This window comes from Ammospiza nelsoni, chromosome 3 (assembly GCF_027579445.1).
Source record: "Ammospiza nelsoni isolate bAmmNel1 chromosome 3, bAmmNel1.pri, whole genome shotgun sequence".
Lineage (NCBI taxonomy): Eukaryota > Metazoa > Chordata > Aves > Passeriformes > Passerellidae > Ammospiza > Ammospiza nelsoni.
The window spans coordinates 23,595,905-23,611,710 of record NC_080635.1 but is presented as its reverse complement, the minus strand read 5'-3'; the positions used below and the strand labels follow the sequence as shown (position 1 = coordinate 23,611,710).

At 39.7% G+C, this 15,806-nt stretch overlaps 1 protein-coding gene across 1 annotated transcript in view; it reads right to left on the bottom strand.

Moving 5' to 3' along the window:
• KCNH1 (potassium voltage-gated channel subfamily H member 1) overlaps positions 1-15,806 on the bottom strand; it is a 176,402-nt gene that overhangs the window by 79,758 nt on the left and 80,838 nt on the right. Inside the window, exons 8-9 of the mRNA XM_059468364.1 lie at positions 10,274-10,473; positions 6,463-6,715 (exon numbers count right to left, since the gene is read on the bottom strand). Coding sequence (XP_059324347.1) covers positions 6,463-6,715; positions 10,274-10,473 — 453 coding nt within the window. The remainder of the gene's footprint in view (positions 1-6,462; positions 6,716-10,273; positions 10,474-15,806) is intronic.

Genomic DNA, 15,806 nt, shown 5'->3' with positions numbered 1-15,806 from the left:
TTAACTTATCTGCCATCTTCAGGTCTGCTGAGAAGCAGTTTTCACACAACTGTGTGGAAGTTGCAATGTTTTGCATGGAGAGGGTCTAAAACAGACAATACTTGTGCACTGCTATTGTCCCTCCTCTAAAAGAGACCATCCCTGTGGCACAGCTGCCCTTGCAGCCAGCACTGTCCTATCTGGATGCAAATCTGTCCCACCAAAATCTGAATCAATCCTCTGGTGTCTACATCTGAACAAAAAGCTTACGGCTAAATGAGTAAGCCAAAGCAATTGTAAAGAAAACAAACAATTATTCTTATAACATTTCTTTAAGACTGCAATTAGATCAAATTAAATCAGCAGGAATTTCTCCACACAAAGCAAATGGAGCATTTAATATCCTGCTGAAACAAAACATGGCACACCAAAGTCCCCCACAACCTCACGCTAAATCCACAGTCTCCAATCTTGTCAACTTTGTAGCTTTGTAAATAACAATAAAAGATCTGTATTTCAGGGTCATGCAAATTTCACCTCTTCAGCTCCTGTGTGGTCTTTAATGTAAATTTGTGTGCATCCTTTGTACACTCCCTGCCCCTCTCCCAGAAAATCCCATTCTTGACATTGTGTTACTGTACACCTGCATACCTACATAACATCTCCATGCTGTTATTGCTTTTCAGCTTTGATAGCAGCAAAAGGAATAGTAAAAGCAAACTGACCTGTTGGAGAAAATTTGTATTCCTTACTCACAATAAATTCCTGCCCTGACTTCCCTTCCTGTCTAGTTCACTTTACTTGCCCTTTGTGGAGCCAGGAGATGGACTCAACAATTCTCACAGGTCCCCTCCAACTCAGGATATTCAGTGATGTTAAAACAACAGTCAAGAAAAAGGTTTATTCTTTTGAATTTTTTTAGCTCAAATAAAGACAGCAAGAACATAAATGCAGAACAGCCAGAATGTAACTCTTGGGACAAACTGTTTGGTGGGATGGTGTTGTTTTCTTCTTTTTAATTAAATCTTCTAGTTAATGCTATTCTTCTCATCCAGCCCTCAGCTCTGAAGACCACAGTGGTTTTCAGGGCTTTGGATTTCAGTTGTTAAATAAAAGCTTCAAGTTCCCTGTCTCTAATCAAGTCCACAAAACTAACCTCCAGTCTTACCATCCATACACACATTGGCTCCTTGCAGGAAGTGTCAAGACCATTCCAGCAGCTTTGAACATCTCATACAAGTAAAGATCTACTGCTCAGTCAGGCCCTCTAGCAGCCATTAATTGACAGATTTCACAGCAGTCTGAAAATTTAAGTACAAGACACTGCTTTCCCCACTGCTATCTAGAAAAAAAAGAGCTTGCCATCCTAATTTTCAAGGGTCTTCCCCTAGTTTTTTACTGGAATGTTTTCTTAAATGTCAAAAATTACCCCAATTTCAGGCAGAAAGACTTTGAACCAACTTGGGTACTAACAAGGTCTCCTATCCAGCCCTTCCATGTATTTCTAGAAAATACATACAAAATGTTATTTTTGCTGCTAATGACATTCTTTTCTGTAATTTTCACTGAATTATCTAATACACACACAGTTGGAGACATAGCACAGGAATCAGCTCTTGTTCAAGCAATGGTGAGAAGAGATTGAAAAGGTTCAGACTAAATGACTGGAGGGCAGCAAAGTGCCTTTTCCCTTGCATATTCCAAAGAAAGCTGCAGTCAGACCTTATGGTCTGTGCCCAGAACAAAGTTAATTCAGGAGGAATATTTTAAGAAGTTATTTGATAAATTAAAACACAGCCAATCTCCTGAGCATGAGTAGGTTTTAACTTTTCAAAGACCTGCAGTAAAGTCAGGTTTTCAGATGTTTCAGGGTCTTAGCCTGAAAGATCTGCTCCAAAACAGAGAAACCAGAGCTGCCAAATGAAGTGCATATAAACACTTGAGTGTTTTTAACAGAGGAAACAAACCTTCTTATTTTTTCTAACCACATCAAGATAAATGGCAAAGTCTTTAAGCAAGAGTAGTTCAAAGAGACACCATCAGTCTCAGGTGGATAAAGCAGCATCAGGCCAAGTGGGAGGGCTCAGGGAAGTTAAAAGCAAAGCCAAGTTGAAAACATTCTCTTAATGGAAGCCCTGCCTGACCTGTGCTTCACTGAGATCTCTTCAGGGCAGGGACTGTGTGATTTGTCTCAGTCTTCCTCAAAGTGCTGAGTGTACGTCAGCACTTCATCCCACGAAGCAACAGCAGCGTCACTGCAAGAACAGCAAACTCCCAAAACCAGAAATTATTGTGCCTCATCCAGGCAGCTTCCCACCAGCTAAACTTCCCTTCTACATAATCCCACTCTCATACTTACACATTAACACAGAAAACATAGTAAGAGAGTGGCTTTTCTTGCTGTCTTCTTTTTCTGACTCATTTGGAGTATTGGAATGAATCACAAATAAATCAATCACCTGGCTGAGAGGTCGTTTTCTACATTTTTGTTTCTGTTTCTTTGACACACCAAATCCAAAGACTGTGTTGTGTGAACACCAGTAATTTCTGTATTTTGGTATAAATTTTGCATAGAATTCAAAACATGTATATTTCATTCCAACAAATCAAACTTCATACAAAGTGCAAAAATTTCTTTAAATTTTTACTAAAACAGGCAAAGGTTTGGGGTTGATTTTATTTTGAATTTGCATATTTCTGTATTTGTGTCTCAATTTAAATTAATGGGAAAGGCAATCTTAGGGGACACACAAAAAAGTGCCTTTTTTCACTGCTGGCCTATGTGCAATTTCTTTCAACTCAGGGCTCATATTAATCCAAGTCAATCAAAGTCAGTGCTTTGTTCTAAGAACATAAGCCTGAACTGAGAATATACCTGTTTCTGGGGTATTACATGGAAATGATTTGGAAGGATATTATGCAAGTGTACACAATGCACTCCAAGGCTGCACAATACACTCTTATATGCCAGTCTGCAAGGTTAAATGATTTCAGAACTCAAAAATGTTTCCTATGAATTGGATCCTTTAAGCATTAAGTTTGCCTTTGGTTTATGTAATGCTATACAGCAGTCCCACAGACTGATTTAGAGTTAAAATTCATTTCTCCATTGTAAGGAAGATACAGGCTACATTGCAAGCTACAAAAGTTGCTTTATTACATGACAGCCAGAGCTGAGCAAATAATTCACCTTGAATAATTTGTGCACTTATTTCTTTTCATTTTCACTTCCAGATTTCCTGAAAGAAGATTACAGTCTCTGTAACATACCCGTCAACTAAAATTACCCTAAGGAATTCCTCACATGGTTTGCTGTTATGTGCCTGATATTCACAGCTATGCTTGGCTGGGACTGGTAAACAAAATTTATGGCATAGGTTGCTCTGGCTGAGTGATCAGGAAAAATCATGTTTCTCGTACAACGCACATTTTTTTTCCCCCTTGTAGTGCCTTGTTTTTTTCTGGTATACATTCATCAAGAACTTGGCAAGTTTAGCTAAGTATGAAAATAAAAACAAACAAAAAAAAAAGCCAAAACCCCCCCAAACAAACAAATATCACAAGAAAAAAATCTGACCCCAAAACACTGTTTTCTACAGATAAGAAAACGGAGTACAAAGCAGTTAGAGAGGAAATCCTGACCAATCTCCTGGCATATCCTTCAGTTGTGTGGGGATTAAATTACACAATGCTGAAGGAAAAAGAAGTTCAACAGATTCAGAATAGTGAAAACTTAGTTAAATACATAATTTCTTTTCAGAATAGAGAAACCTTCAGCAGAAGTCTTCAATGCCTGGAGGAGGAAGGGACACACAAGTGTGGAAGGAAAGGGATTCCTTAGTCCAGAAACAAGCACAAAAATTGATGCACATCCAAAATGAAATCTCACAGAATCCCAAACAGATCCTTCTTCATTTTACTTTCCTCTCCACTTAAAATATTCACAAAGAAAATGTGAATAAAACTCATCAGCTTTAGTGAGAGCTGGAGAACTGACTCCAAATTTTAAAAAAGAAAAAGAAAGAAAGAAAAAGAAGAAAATAAAAAGTTGTGGTGGGAAGAGAATCGATAGTTACATCCCAGGAGAAGAGCAGCAACAAAATACTTCTATTCACCCAGATCCCAAGGGAACAGGCTCATTTATCTGTAGCTATCACTCTGCAGCAGCAGAGATTAGGAGTTAGGTTTCCTTAACACTGATTCCTCCAGCAATCTTGGCTGAGGGTTTTCTAAAGTGAGTGTTACGATAAAATGCAGGAGTTAGCAGGAAAGATGAGGAGAAAATTGGTATCTTTAAAGAACATTTTAAAGAAATTTGATCTTAGTGCTTTTTTACCCATACTCAAATAGAGCAGCAAGATGTGTTGAGGTTTTCTGCTCATGCTGAATCCAGGTGGTGGCATAAAGATACACAAACTGAGGGGTCTTAGTTTGTGTTCTACATTTGTCATTTGTTAATTCATAAGAGTTCAACATGGCAAAAAGTAGCAAGTTCTTGATGTGCAGCACAGACAAGCAGAAGTTCCAAATGTCACTTAGCACTGAGCAGCACAGGTGATTCCAGAACAAAAGGGAATTAGTTATCCTCCAACTTCTCACTTTTTTAGCTTCTTGTGTGGCACAAAGTGTTACCAACTTGATTCTCCATGACTCTAAATTTACCCTGTGTTATACAAGCAATCCTATTCAAAAGTAGAGAAAAATGAAGCTCAGCATATTTATTAGCCCCCTCATTTTTCAGTAGACATTAATCTTAGGAGAGTTGAGTGTATGTGTTCAGAAAAAAGTAAGATAACCAAGATGTTTTATTCTCTTTTTGCAGGCTGCTATGAATGACAGTTACAGGATTAAGCCACCATGAGAATTTACCTTATCACAAAAGGGCTTGACAGAATCAAATGATAAGTATCACCTCCTCAATGCTTCAGCCACCCCATGATTCATCTACATCTATTGGATTATCACACTCTTTTCTGTTAGCTTTGCCTCAGAATGCTGTTTACACCCCATCAGTTTATTTTCAATGCCTCCAACCCAAGTTAACACAAATCGGCTCTAAATGTTTTAGACTATTTTGACTTTAAAATAGATAAATAGTATTTCAACACGACACCTTAAATAAATCTAACTGGAAAAACTACAGCAAAAATGGATTATTATGGGGGGAGGGGGTGTGGGACTGAGGCAGGCACTTCAAGTTTTCTGAAGTTCTAAATGGAATTTCTAATTAGAAGGTGTGGGAGTGACAGGGGGCAGGACGGTCAGGACAGAGGGAGACGAGAGATCTCTGAAGCCAGGTCTTGGAACTTGTGCTTTACTGCAAAGGGCCAAGTGCAGGGCCCTGCTTGCAGTTGCCAGCCACAGCTTGGAGCAGGCCCAAAAGAGAGAGAGAGAGGTGAGGAGAGCAGTAAAGAGAAAGAAGGCAAGAGTGTGGTAAGGAGGATGAGAGAGAGTGAGGTTCCTGTTACAATACAATAAATCTTCTTCTGTGTTGAATATTCTAATTCTCACTAACCAATCTAGTACAATATAAAAATCCTGTAGCATTTACATACAGCCTATAAGAATAATTATATTATCATACTGTGTTACATTTTAAACCCTAAAAACTACTCTTTGGACTCCTTCTGCCAAGCTAGTAGGGTCTGCTCTGACCCTTGGACCTGTCTGCAAGCAAAGGATATTGTTTCATCAAGAGGGGATTACCTTCAGCTGGCCACACCATTGTTTTCCAGTTGTTCAGTAACTAAGGTATCTCAAAGCTTGTTTTCATTTCAATCTCACTTATGGTTTCCATATTCTCAAAATCTTTTGCCAGGCAATCATATTTACAAGGCTTTCCTGTTTCATCTTCCCCAACAGAAGGGATGTATCAAGACAGGGAAGACCCCAAGAATGACCAGGACGCCACGCAAAAATAAGGTTTCCATTGACCAGATGAAACAGGGTTGAAGCAATCTGGATATTAGATGGTTGCCCTTTAAACCTTTCAGTGGAAAAACAAACTTAACTGAATCTCTTTAAAGAAAGAATAGAGGAGGCTATAAATTGCTGCACATATGCCACGGACATATTTTATGAAAAATCCTTTTGCTAGGATTTTTTCTCCTGAGAAGCTGAGAGGCCTCAGAAACAAAATATAAACAATAATTATCTGCTGCTGTGGAATGCAACAGGTGGATCTGTGATTGGTCTCATGTGGTTGTTTTTAATTAATGGCCAATCACAGTCCAGCTGTCTTGGACTCTCTGGTCAGTCACAAGATTTTATTATCATTCCTTTGCTTGCTAGCCTTCTGATGAAATCCTTTCTTCTATTCTATTAGTATAGTTTTAATATAATATATATAATAAAATAATAAATCAGCCTTCTGAAACATGGAGTCAAGATTCTCATCTCTTCCCTCGTCCTGCGACCCCTGTGAACACCACCACACACATATTTGTATTTATGCAAATGCACATTACCAGCTCTGAAACTCACCTAATATAGCAACGACTTCATCATCCTGGATCACTTCCAAGGAGCCCGAGACCACGAAGCAGAGGCTGTCGACGCTCTCCCCGGCGTGGTAGATGAGGTCTCCCGGAGCGCAGTGCACCGTCTGGAATTCCATGGCCAGCGCCCGCAGGCACCCGTCGCTGGCCAGCCTGAAGGCGGGGTGCTCCTTGAAAACCTTGCGGTTCAGGTGAACGCAGATATCTGCTCTCATGTCCTTAGGGCAGATCTGCAAAACCTGAGAGGGAAACCAGAGGGACAATCAGCTCCTGTGCATGGCTTCTACCTGCCTGCTATGGCTAGGTTACCACGCAAAGTTTAAGAACCACTTTCCTCCTTCTCATTTCTAATCTCAGAGTTTATTTTTATATTATTTATCCACAAAAGCAACAATACTAACTTAGTCTACCTTACAACATCTGAAGGAAAACACAGTTTCCCTCTCAACAACATGCTCTGCTGGATATTGAAGACCTAAGGTTTTTAAGACAAAAAAACTTAGAGCCCAGCAGTACAGAAAGTGTTGAAGAAAATCTTCCAGAATAATTGTTTCTAGAGGGTAGGTCATTTTTTTGATAGGCAGATTCCATGAAAAGCCTGCACAAGTCATATGCTTTAATAACAAAAACAAATTACTTAAAGTTTAATTAACTCATAACATTGAGAATTGCAGGTATCCAAATTTACCCCCAAGTGGCACTAACAAGTTTTTTGTTTACACAGGAAAGGGACTTTAAGGTATGATGCTGTTTTGGGCAGCTTCTGATCTTCCAAATGGAATGTTCCTCACGGCAATTCATGATGTGTGGTCCTAAGAGAACACGAGCTGATGGAGCTGACGCTCAGCACAGCAGGTACCAGCCAGGGCCATTTCTGAAGGGTTTTAATATAATACGAACAGCCAAGTGGAAAGAATACCAAATCACTGCTGCATGTGCAGATTAAAAGTGGAAAGAAGTGACATGAGCAGAGTTTGGGGATGACAAAATCCTTGGGGGATGGTCTATGATGAAGCACGTCTAGGACATATTATTTGAGAAGAACATCGAGTAGTCTGAGTCTGCCTCTTTTTTTATTATTATTTTCTTAGTAATAACTACTCCATCCAATTAAGGAGCACTCCAGTTGAGCTTCAGAGTTACTCCCACACATTTTCCTAGGTGGAAAGAGAAGACTGTCTCACTGCAAATACTCCTGAAAAACACAAAAGGAACACAGGAAGCACTATGGCTATGCCTACACTTTGAAATGGGGTTCTGTGCAAGATCTGAGCAGAGAACCAAGCTATTAATTCTGTGCATGGCACTGGTTTCAGATATCATGCCTGGTACTCCAAAGGCAAATAACTCCACCACCAATATCAACATCTTTGGCCCACCTCCAAACAGACATTTTATTACAGATATAACTTCTTAAAAGAGATGTATTTGTATAGTGCTTAGGTGTAGGGCACTCAGGGATGATTTTTCTTGGCTGCCCTGTACAGAAGAGCTGCCAAAAGTGCCAGTTCCCAGTTTTCCAGGCTCACAGAAATGGGCCGGGGCAGCAAGGCCAGCATTTAACAGGGAACACAGGCAGCGGCCATATCTGTCTTTTCCATTATCTCATTTACTCTGGTGATAAAAATACTCTTTAGTGGCATATTCTTGCCAAATTTTACTACTGGAATTACACACACACTTTCCAGTTACCTGGATATCGCACACAAAAAGGGTTGTTGCAATAGAAATAGCAGCAAACCCCCCCGAGCATACAAAAGAATATTTGAAATGATGCTATTATCCAAAAACTTTTTGGTATAGCAGTCTTAGAGGAAGTTAACCAGTTTTCCATTCTCCATTTAAAGAAATTGTCTCCAGACTTCACAAAAATGAAAGCAATTAAAGACATTTGAGATCTACAGATAAATGGAAGAAGACTTTCATTTGTAAGGGAGGTAGGAAATGTATCTTCATGGATCAATTTTAGAATCTTTCAGTAGCTCTTAGTTAAATTTTGTTGTACTGGCATTTTCTAAACCAATAACTTAGCGTGTCTGCAGTGAACACTGAACTGACAAATTCGTGGCCTACAAAATAGTGACAGGACCAGTTCTGTGCTCAGTTCATATTTAAGTCTCTGCTTCATCTGTAGGAAGCTGCACTGCCTTTCAGAGGAGCACAAGTACCACTGTTCTGCCTCATGAGCAATACATGTTTTATTCATGACAAAACATCCCAGAAGTTATGCACAGGCATCAAAACAACAGAGCTCAGACCTGGGAGTTTATGGATTGGCACAGCCAACCACAGCTTTTGCTGTGCAGATGAAAGCTGAGTTCTTGGTTTAGCAGTCACGGCCAGCAGCAGCTCAGCTATGAACACACCAGTTACTGAAAACAGCACTGTATTAAGCACTTTGGTATCCTGACAATTGGAACCTTCTTTCCTTCTTATTAAGATAATTCTCAAAGGCTACACTGAGTATTGTTGTGCTTGGTTTGGTTAGTCTGCTGTCTCCAAATGCATCCTCTTAAAGCATTTCTCTCCTTATCAAAGGAAGCCAAGAATGAACTTTGAAGATACGCTAAAAAAAAAAACCAACATGTTTTACACAGCAAATTTTTCTTGTTGTTTTGTTAAAATGATGACAGGAGTTTGTAATGGGGGCTGAATGAAAGCACCAGCACTCATTACACTATGTTTACTCAGATGTCTCTCCACCTTCTCCAAATGCACCTACCTCGAATCACAACCCCACACAAAGACAGATTGTGAGAAAACATGCAGAACAGCTTCTAACCAGTGCTATCCAGCACTAAAATATAATTTCTTTCTGAAAGCTAGTATGGCAGACAGTGCTTACAGAATCATGTCTGGGATCTAAAAATGGCAGATTGGCTGAAGACCATTTAGGAAAGCAAACAGTGCCCTGTGTGCCCCTCAGTCTCCAGGCAGCTCAGTGCAAGGCCACATCTGTTCTCCTGCTTCATAATGATGCTGTAACAGCTGTACAGAAATGACACTGTTTGCTCTTTAACTGCATCATCCACAGTTCAGAATGCTAAATTAAGCTGCCAACCAGAAGGCTGGTGACCAGAGCATTGGTATGATTTCCTGAATGATCCACCCCACAAATCACATCTCTTTACAAGCAGAAGAAAAATTGTCTATCCCCACAAAAACTGGCAACTAATATGAAAGCGACAAGGAGCTACATTGGTACATTTGTTCTGGTGAAAGGCCATCTGTTATTTTAAAAGACACAATGGGAATTTATTCATCAATTCAATGAATCAGAATGATAACACTTGCCTTACACAAAGTAGATTTCAAGCAATACGTTATTAATAATTCCAGCTTTCATTAATATCTTTAACCTGCACACAGAATATTACATTCAAACTCTCCAACGACAAAAAAAATTACCTTGTTTTCAGGCCCACAGAGCTGCAAGCAACCTCATGAGAAATATTGCAAAAAAAATCTCATTTAGAAAAACTGTGAGGTTGTGTTACAGTCTGGAACTTGTTATTTACTTATCACCTTTATTTATAGTAAACTGAGCTTTTTCTCTTTATGATTTTTCTACTATTTCATACCATTTCACTAGCAAAACATACATACTTTTACCATTATCATATGTCAGTATGACAGAATAGCTGAAATACTGTATTTAAAAGTTAAAAATTAAGGGAAGCTGCTGTTTAGAACTATTTAAAGAATATTTGTCTCCTTTACTAAGACAGTACCTCCTGTTTATTTTAATGGACTGCTTTCAGGATGTAACTTCTTTCCTTGCAGTTTAATTTACTTACCTTTTCAGTATCTATTCCCCTGGACATTGACCAGGTGGAAACGATGTAATCCATCACACGTTCACTCAGTCCTTTGGGGACCTGGTAGAGCTTCAAAAAGTCCCGGACGCTGTTCAGCATTTCATGGTATCTGTTTGTGTTAGCGTACATCTGCTGAAATATGGTTGTCACGTTACCAAAAATGGTGGCATACAGAAGGGCTGTGAAAAAGAAGGAAAACCACAGGGAAAATACATGGTAAGATGTGGTGATCAGTCTGTGTTCCACTGGGCTTTAAGGCTGGAAAGGCTAGGTTGTAAAAATGCATGCAAATATTGGTGCTTTATTAGGAAGGTAGGAAGGCCTGATGAACACAAGCATTTTATAGGTCACCTTCAGCACTGCAAATTGAGGACCACCACCTGCTTCTGTGAGAGCATGTCCAGCATCCCAGACCTCCTAAAACACGACTGTTTGACTTTGTTCATAAAACAACTCAGCAGTACCCAAAACCTTACAAAACCACAACAGTAGACAGAAGAATTTTAAGAGAAATAGCTTGACAGCAAATACTTTAATTTTTCATCTCAGGTTTATAGCACCTGTGTTGAAATACCATCAGTGACAGATTTCCAGGCTTTAAGTGCATTATCACAGCAGTAAGCTGAGTCATCGTTACCCACCTCAGAGTGACAGCAGCAGTGCATCAAAGACAAGATGGAATATGTAATAAACAGCTACCATGGGTCAGTGATTTATACACATAAGTTTAATAATATATAAAAACTCGCATTACATTTTACATTCTTCAGGCAAAAGAACAGCAAGGCCTGAGGCAAGAGCTGGAGCCGAGAGGCAGACCTTTGCACAGCCCTCCTGACTTCACACAACACAGTTGGGAAGCCAGCTGGTTCATCAAGATGGGTTTAAGAATAAACACCAGGCAGAAAAAAAGGCAGTGTTTCCAGGCATAGAGAGGAGCAGATGAAAACACACAGGACTTGAGAAGCTCCATCTGCTGAAGGCCAAGACAGAACAGCAGGCTGGTGGCAGCCCTAGCAGCCAGCTTTGATGGCTTGCAGAGGCTGGGGCTCTTCCAGCCAGTCCAGCCTTGGATGAAATGGAGAGACAGGAAGCCTCAAGGGGAGCTCTCCTACATCATGAATCAGGTCAGTGATGTGTGACAGGTTGGCTGTAGAGGGAGAAGAACAGTCAGACTGCAGATGTGATGATAACCACCCGTAAGTGCTCTGGCTTGCTGAGTAACTTCTTCCTCTTAATCATTTCCTGCCCCCCAAAACAAGCACTAAATTGTATCATATCTCTTCCACTTGAAATAAAAATAAGTCAATGAGAAGACATATTTATAAAAAAGATATTTTGCTTTACTGAAGTACCCCTTTTTACTGTTTATTTACTCCCTCACCAGCTATTAAAAAAAAATCACCCCACTTCTTCCCTTGAGAATGCAGCTATTTATTCAGGTGAGTGTTATAGGCAGATATCCTTAAGCCAATTAACATGCTCTAGGGTTCTATGACCAACAAAAACCTTTGATATTGTGCAAAAGAAACTTATAGGACTGTCTTTGCCCTGATCATCAAGAGATGTGATTTAAGTTAAGGTTTGCTCAAGGCCTTTACACTGCTGATTTTCTGTAGAATTCCTTCTTGATGCTGCATGACTTTCCTTTTTATGAGTTTCTGTAGAGAACAGCTCTCCCTTTTTCCATCTATTCCTCTGTACAAACAGCTATAAAAATATGCAGAAAAATGTGCTCTCTCAGAGGGGAGAGCATTATTACAGTAACCAGAAACATATATTTTCCGTGTTTAACCTGAACTTGGGCTTGAACAAAACTATACCGGGCAGTCCAGTGAGTAGTGAAAAATGATAAAATGCTTTACAAAACTGATTTACCATAACAGCTCCTTAATCCATGAGTATTTTTGTTATTAGAACAGCATTACCTACCCCTGAATAAGTCCTGGTTTGCTCTCTGTAATGCAGATGCAAACATGACCCTACAGGAGACTGCAGCAGCACAAGGCGGCCAGCCCAGCACTGAAACAGGTGACAATTACAGAGAGGATGGCAAGCAGACTTTTATCTTTGCTCTCTGGCAAACAGTGAGACCTGGAGGTTCAGTACCTTGGCACATACAGCTCCAGGCCAGCAAATATAAAATGCAGTCCCCACCCTGTCCCATTAATGCCCAGCTTTAATGTGAAGCCTAAAGAAAAGCCAAAAGTTTGATTGTATATTTTGATTATTATAAAGCAAGGAATTTCCACTGCAAACTGCAGTTCCAGTATGACAATTATCTTGGCAAGGAAAATTATTCCTGCCTAGATTAATTTTTTTAATTCTCAAACTTACATACTTAATTTATCATTAGCCAACCATTTTATTACTATTAAAGACACATCAAAGCCAAGGATTTTTGCAGCCTAATATTGGGTAGATACATTAGCATATTAAACCTTGAACTCTTCTGCACAGAAGTAGCTGGCTGTGTGCCTCTCCTTACTTTCAAAGGAATAATGAAATGAACCCACTGCAGTAGACTGCAGCCCCAGAATGATTTCAGAAACACACACTCTACTAAAGAAAGAAAGTTGGGCTATTCATGACAGAGCAAAATCTCCAGCATTTCTCCTCCAGGAATGTCAAGATCCCTCAGAAATGATGCGGCACTCACCCCCTGATGCAAATATTCTTCTCTTACAATAAAGAAAAACATGTTGTCTCCAATAATGTGGCTGCTCATTTACACTGCAGTCATTTAAACCAGTGTTTAAATAACACCACAGACAGGACCATAGTAATTGCAGCAGGAAATTACCCACAAGTGAATCATGAAGGTCAGACACAGGTTGCTAAGGTCACCAAATCATCTGCTATTTTTAGTGATGTAACAAGTAAGAATAGAGAAATAAATACAAGCTAGTGTAGGTCCACAGTAAAAGATCTGGGGTCTGATTTTAGAATTATAACAGTCATAATTTCTGTCTGTAAGAATGAGAGGTTTACAATTACCCCATTTACAGATGTACGTGCTGCATTTGGTTCCTGAGATGATTCAACAGACTGACGATGATTTGTTCAAAACACACTCATGCAATGGCCTGGCACACAAAAGGTGTGCAGAACTACGCAGCAACAAGTGAGACCAACATCAACTCGTGAACAATCTCTTATATCCTGCCCCCACGACTCGCAGTGCTTTCTGAAAATGAACTGCCCTCACTTTTGCTGCCCGGAAAGCTGGTCAAAAAAGTCTGTCTGCATGTAAATTCCAGTTTAACAATTAAAAAACCAAAATAAACCCCTTTTACATACTGCACTAATCTAAGTACTATTCAAAGAGCAAGCACCTGCATTTGCAAAGAGTAGATGATTTAAACGGATAATTGCACTTCTGTTTCACCAACAAGTTCCTAATACACAACAAATTTTTCAGGTCATAGAAGGTTGAAAGCACAGCCTGGAAAATTTCTTGCACTGTATCCCTCCTTACTGAATATGAAACATAACCATAAATTAACCAGAAAAACTGCAAGTCTCAAAGGCATTTTCAGATAACACATTGTGAGGTCACACAAAATTAACACTGATCAGATAAAAAGAAAAGCAGAAATTAATTGTATGGATCATCTCATAATTACATGAGAAAATGACATTATTTTCAAATGTGCAATTAGAACAATGTAAGAGCTTATAATTGCTTGAGATTAGGGGTCTTGATCAGTGGTAATTATGCCTACTGATGGAAAGAGAACATGCAGTTAAAAGAAAAGCACTGAACTGTAAAGTACAATATACAAGCAAATACCAAACTGAACAGGTATCTTAAAGAATTGTTTACAAAGCTAGTTTTGATAAAATTGTTCTTTGTAGTCTTGCAATCTGATACCAAAGCTTTTGAAGTGAGATGTACTCATCAAGTATCTACACAACCTTCTAGAACAGTACAGACAGACCCAGAGCTGCTTAATTTGCTTTTTCTTAGGAAGTTTTGTGCATTATAAAGTTTCCTATTTGTAAGCTTTTATCTGCCTTTTGGTTTTTTTGCTAGCACAATGTATAAACATATAATTCCATTTAGCTAGTAGAATAAATGTAAACAACGTAGCCAAAATCTAATAGGTCAATTAATTTTCTGCACTTCATGACTTTTCACAATATATATCCAGAACATTTTCACCTGTTATAAAACAAATTACAATTGCTAGTCTTAGCATGTACATCACTTCCTGAATTTCACAACCTGGGAAAAAGGCATTTTTTTCAAGTGAAAGTAAATTCCCAGAACAGCTCTCCCCCTTGCTGTCCCAGTGACTGTTAAATCCTGCTCTTCCCACAGCTCTCTGTTCTTCTGGACAGAAACAATACACTGCTCCACCTCCCTCTTTCATGCCACCAGCTTCTAATTTGCACCTCTGAAGCAAGGCAGTAGCAATGGCAAAGATCAGAGAACTGGCACACTACTGAGCAAGTCTGAAAATCAATTTAATGGCAAGGAGCAAAGCAGGAAGCCTGAATAGGCTATGAGGGACACGCACATCAAACCATGTGGCACAAGCACTTGACTGCTAGGATGAAAGAGGAGAGACCACAGGCAAATTTCATTAAACTCTTAGTTGAATTCTACTGCAAATCTTCTCACTCTCATCATCACATTTGGTGCAATCACCCTGCTGACAGCAAAACTGGGACAGAGAAGGACAACACTGGGCTCCAGCTACAATGGAAATGTCTCCCCTGCAGAAGGGTAGGACGCCACTGATGACACAATTGATAAAAGCTAAACAACATCAGAGCATCATCAGCACATGGGGTTTTTTCATCTTCCCACCACCAAACAAAAACAAGAACTGCAATGAAATGAACGTCAGAGACATAAACAAGGGAACAGCTGCTCTAAGAAGCCACTTAAGCAACTACCAAGGACCAGAGTAGTAGAAACATCTGTGCACCTTAAAATAGGCTGTCTGCAGTGTGTGAGGGCAGAAAGGGAAGTTAAGAACAGCTATGGAGCAAACACCAGAGGCAGCTCCTGCTGCTTCTCTCCTCACACCCTTTCCTAACTCTACAAAATAAAAGCAGCCTGCTACTACAGCAGCACAGCCATATAACCTCCTGTTAGCTCATGGATCTGCAATGACTTATATTTTACCAGTTTAAGACTTAATATGGAAGAATAGAGACAAGTGTTGCTAAATTAACAAACCTTCCAAAGATGCTAAACTCCACCATCCCTTAGGATGCTTCAAAGCCTTTTTTATTTAGATGTTGATCTGGAAGCACCCATACAGCTGACAGCAGCAATCACAGGTGTTTTGGCTGGCAAGCAACACGAGCAGCACAGCTCTCCAACAGGTTCTGCTTTTGCCTTCAGCATGTTTGGGCTAAGAAAAACAGCATGGAAAAACACACAGAGCACAACTGATCACAGGGGCCATCAGAGCCACAGTGAGTACAAGTCAGCAGAACAACCTTCAGCATCAGCCCTGTGAGAAAGCTCTTCAACATGAACAGCTCTCTCCCAGCT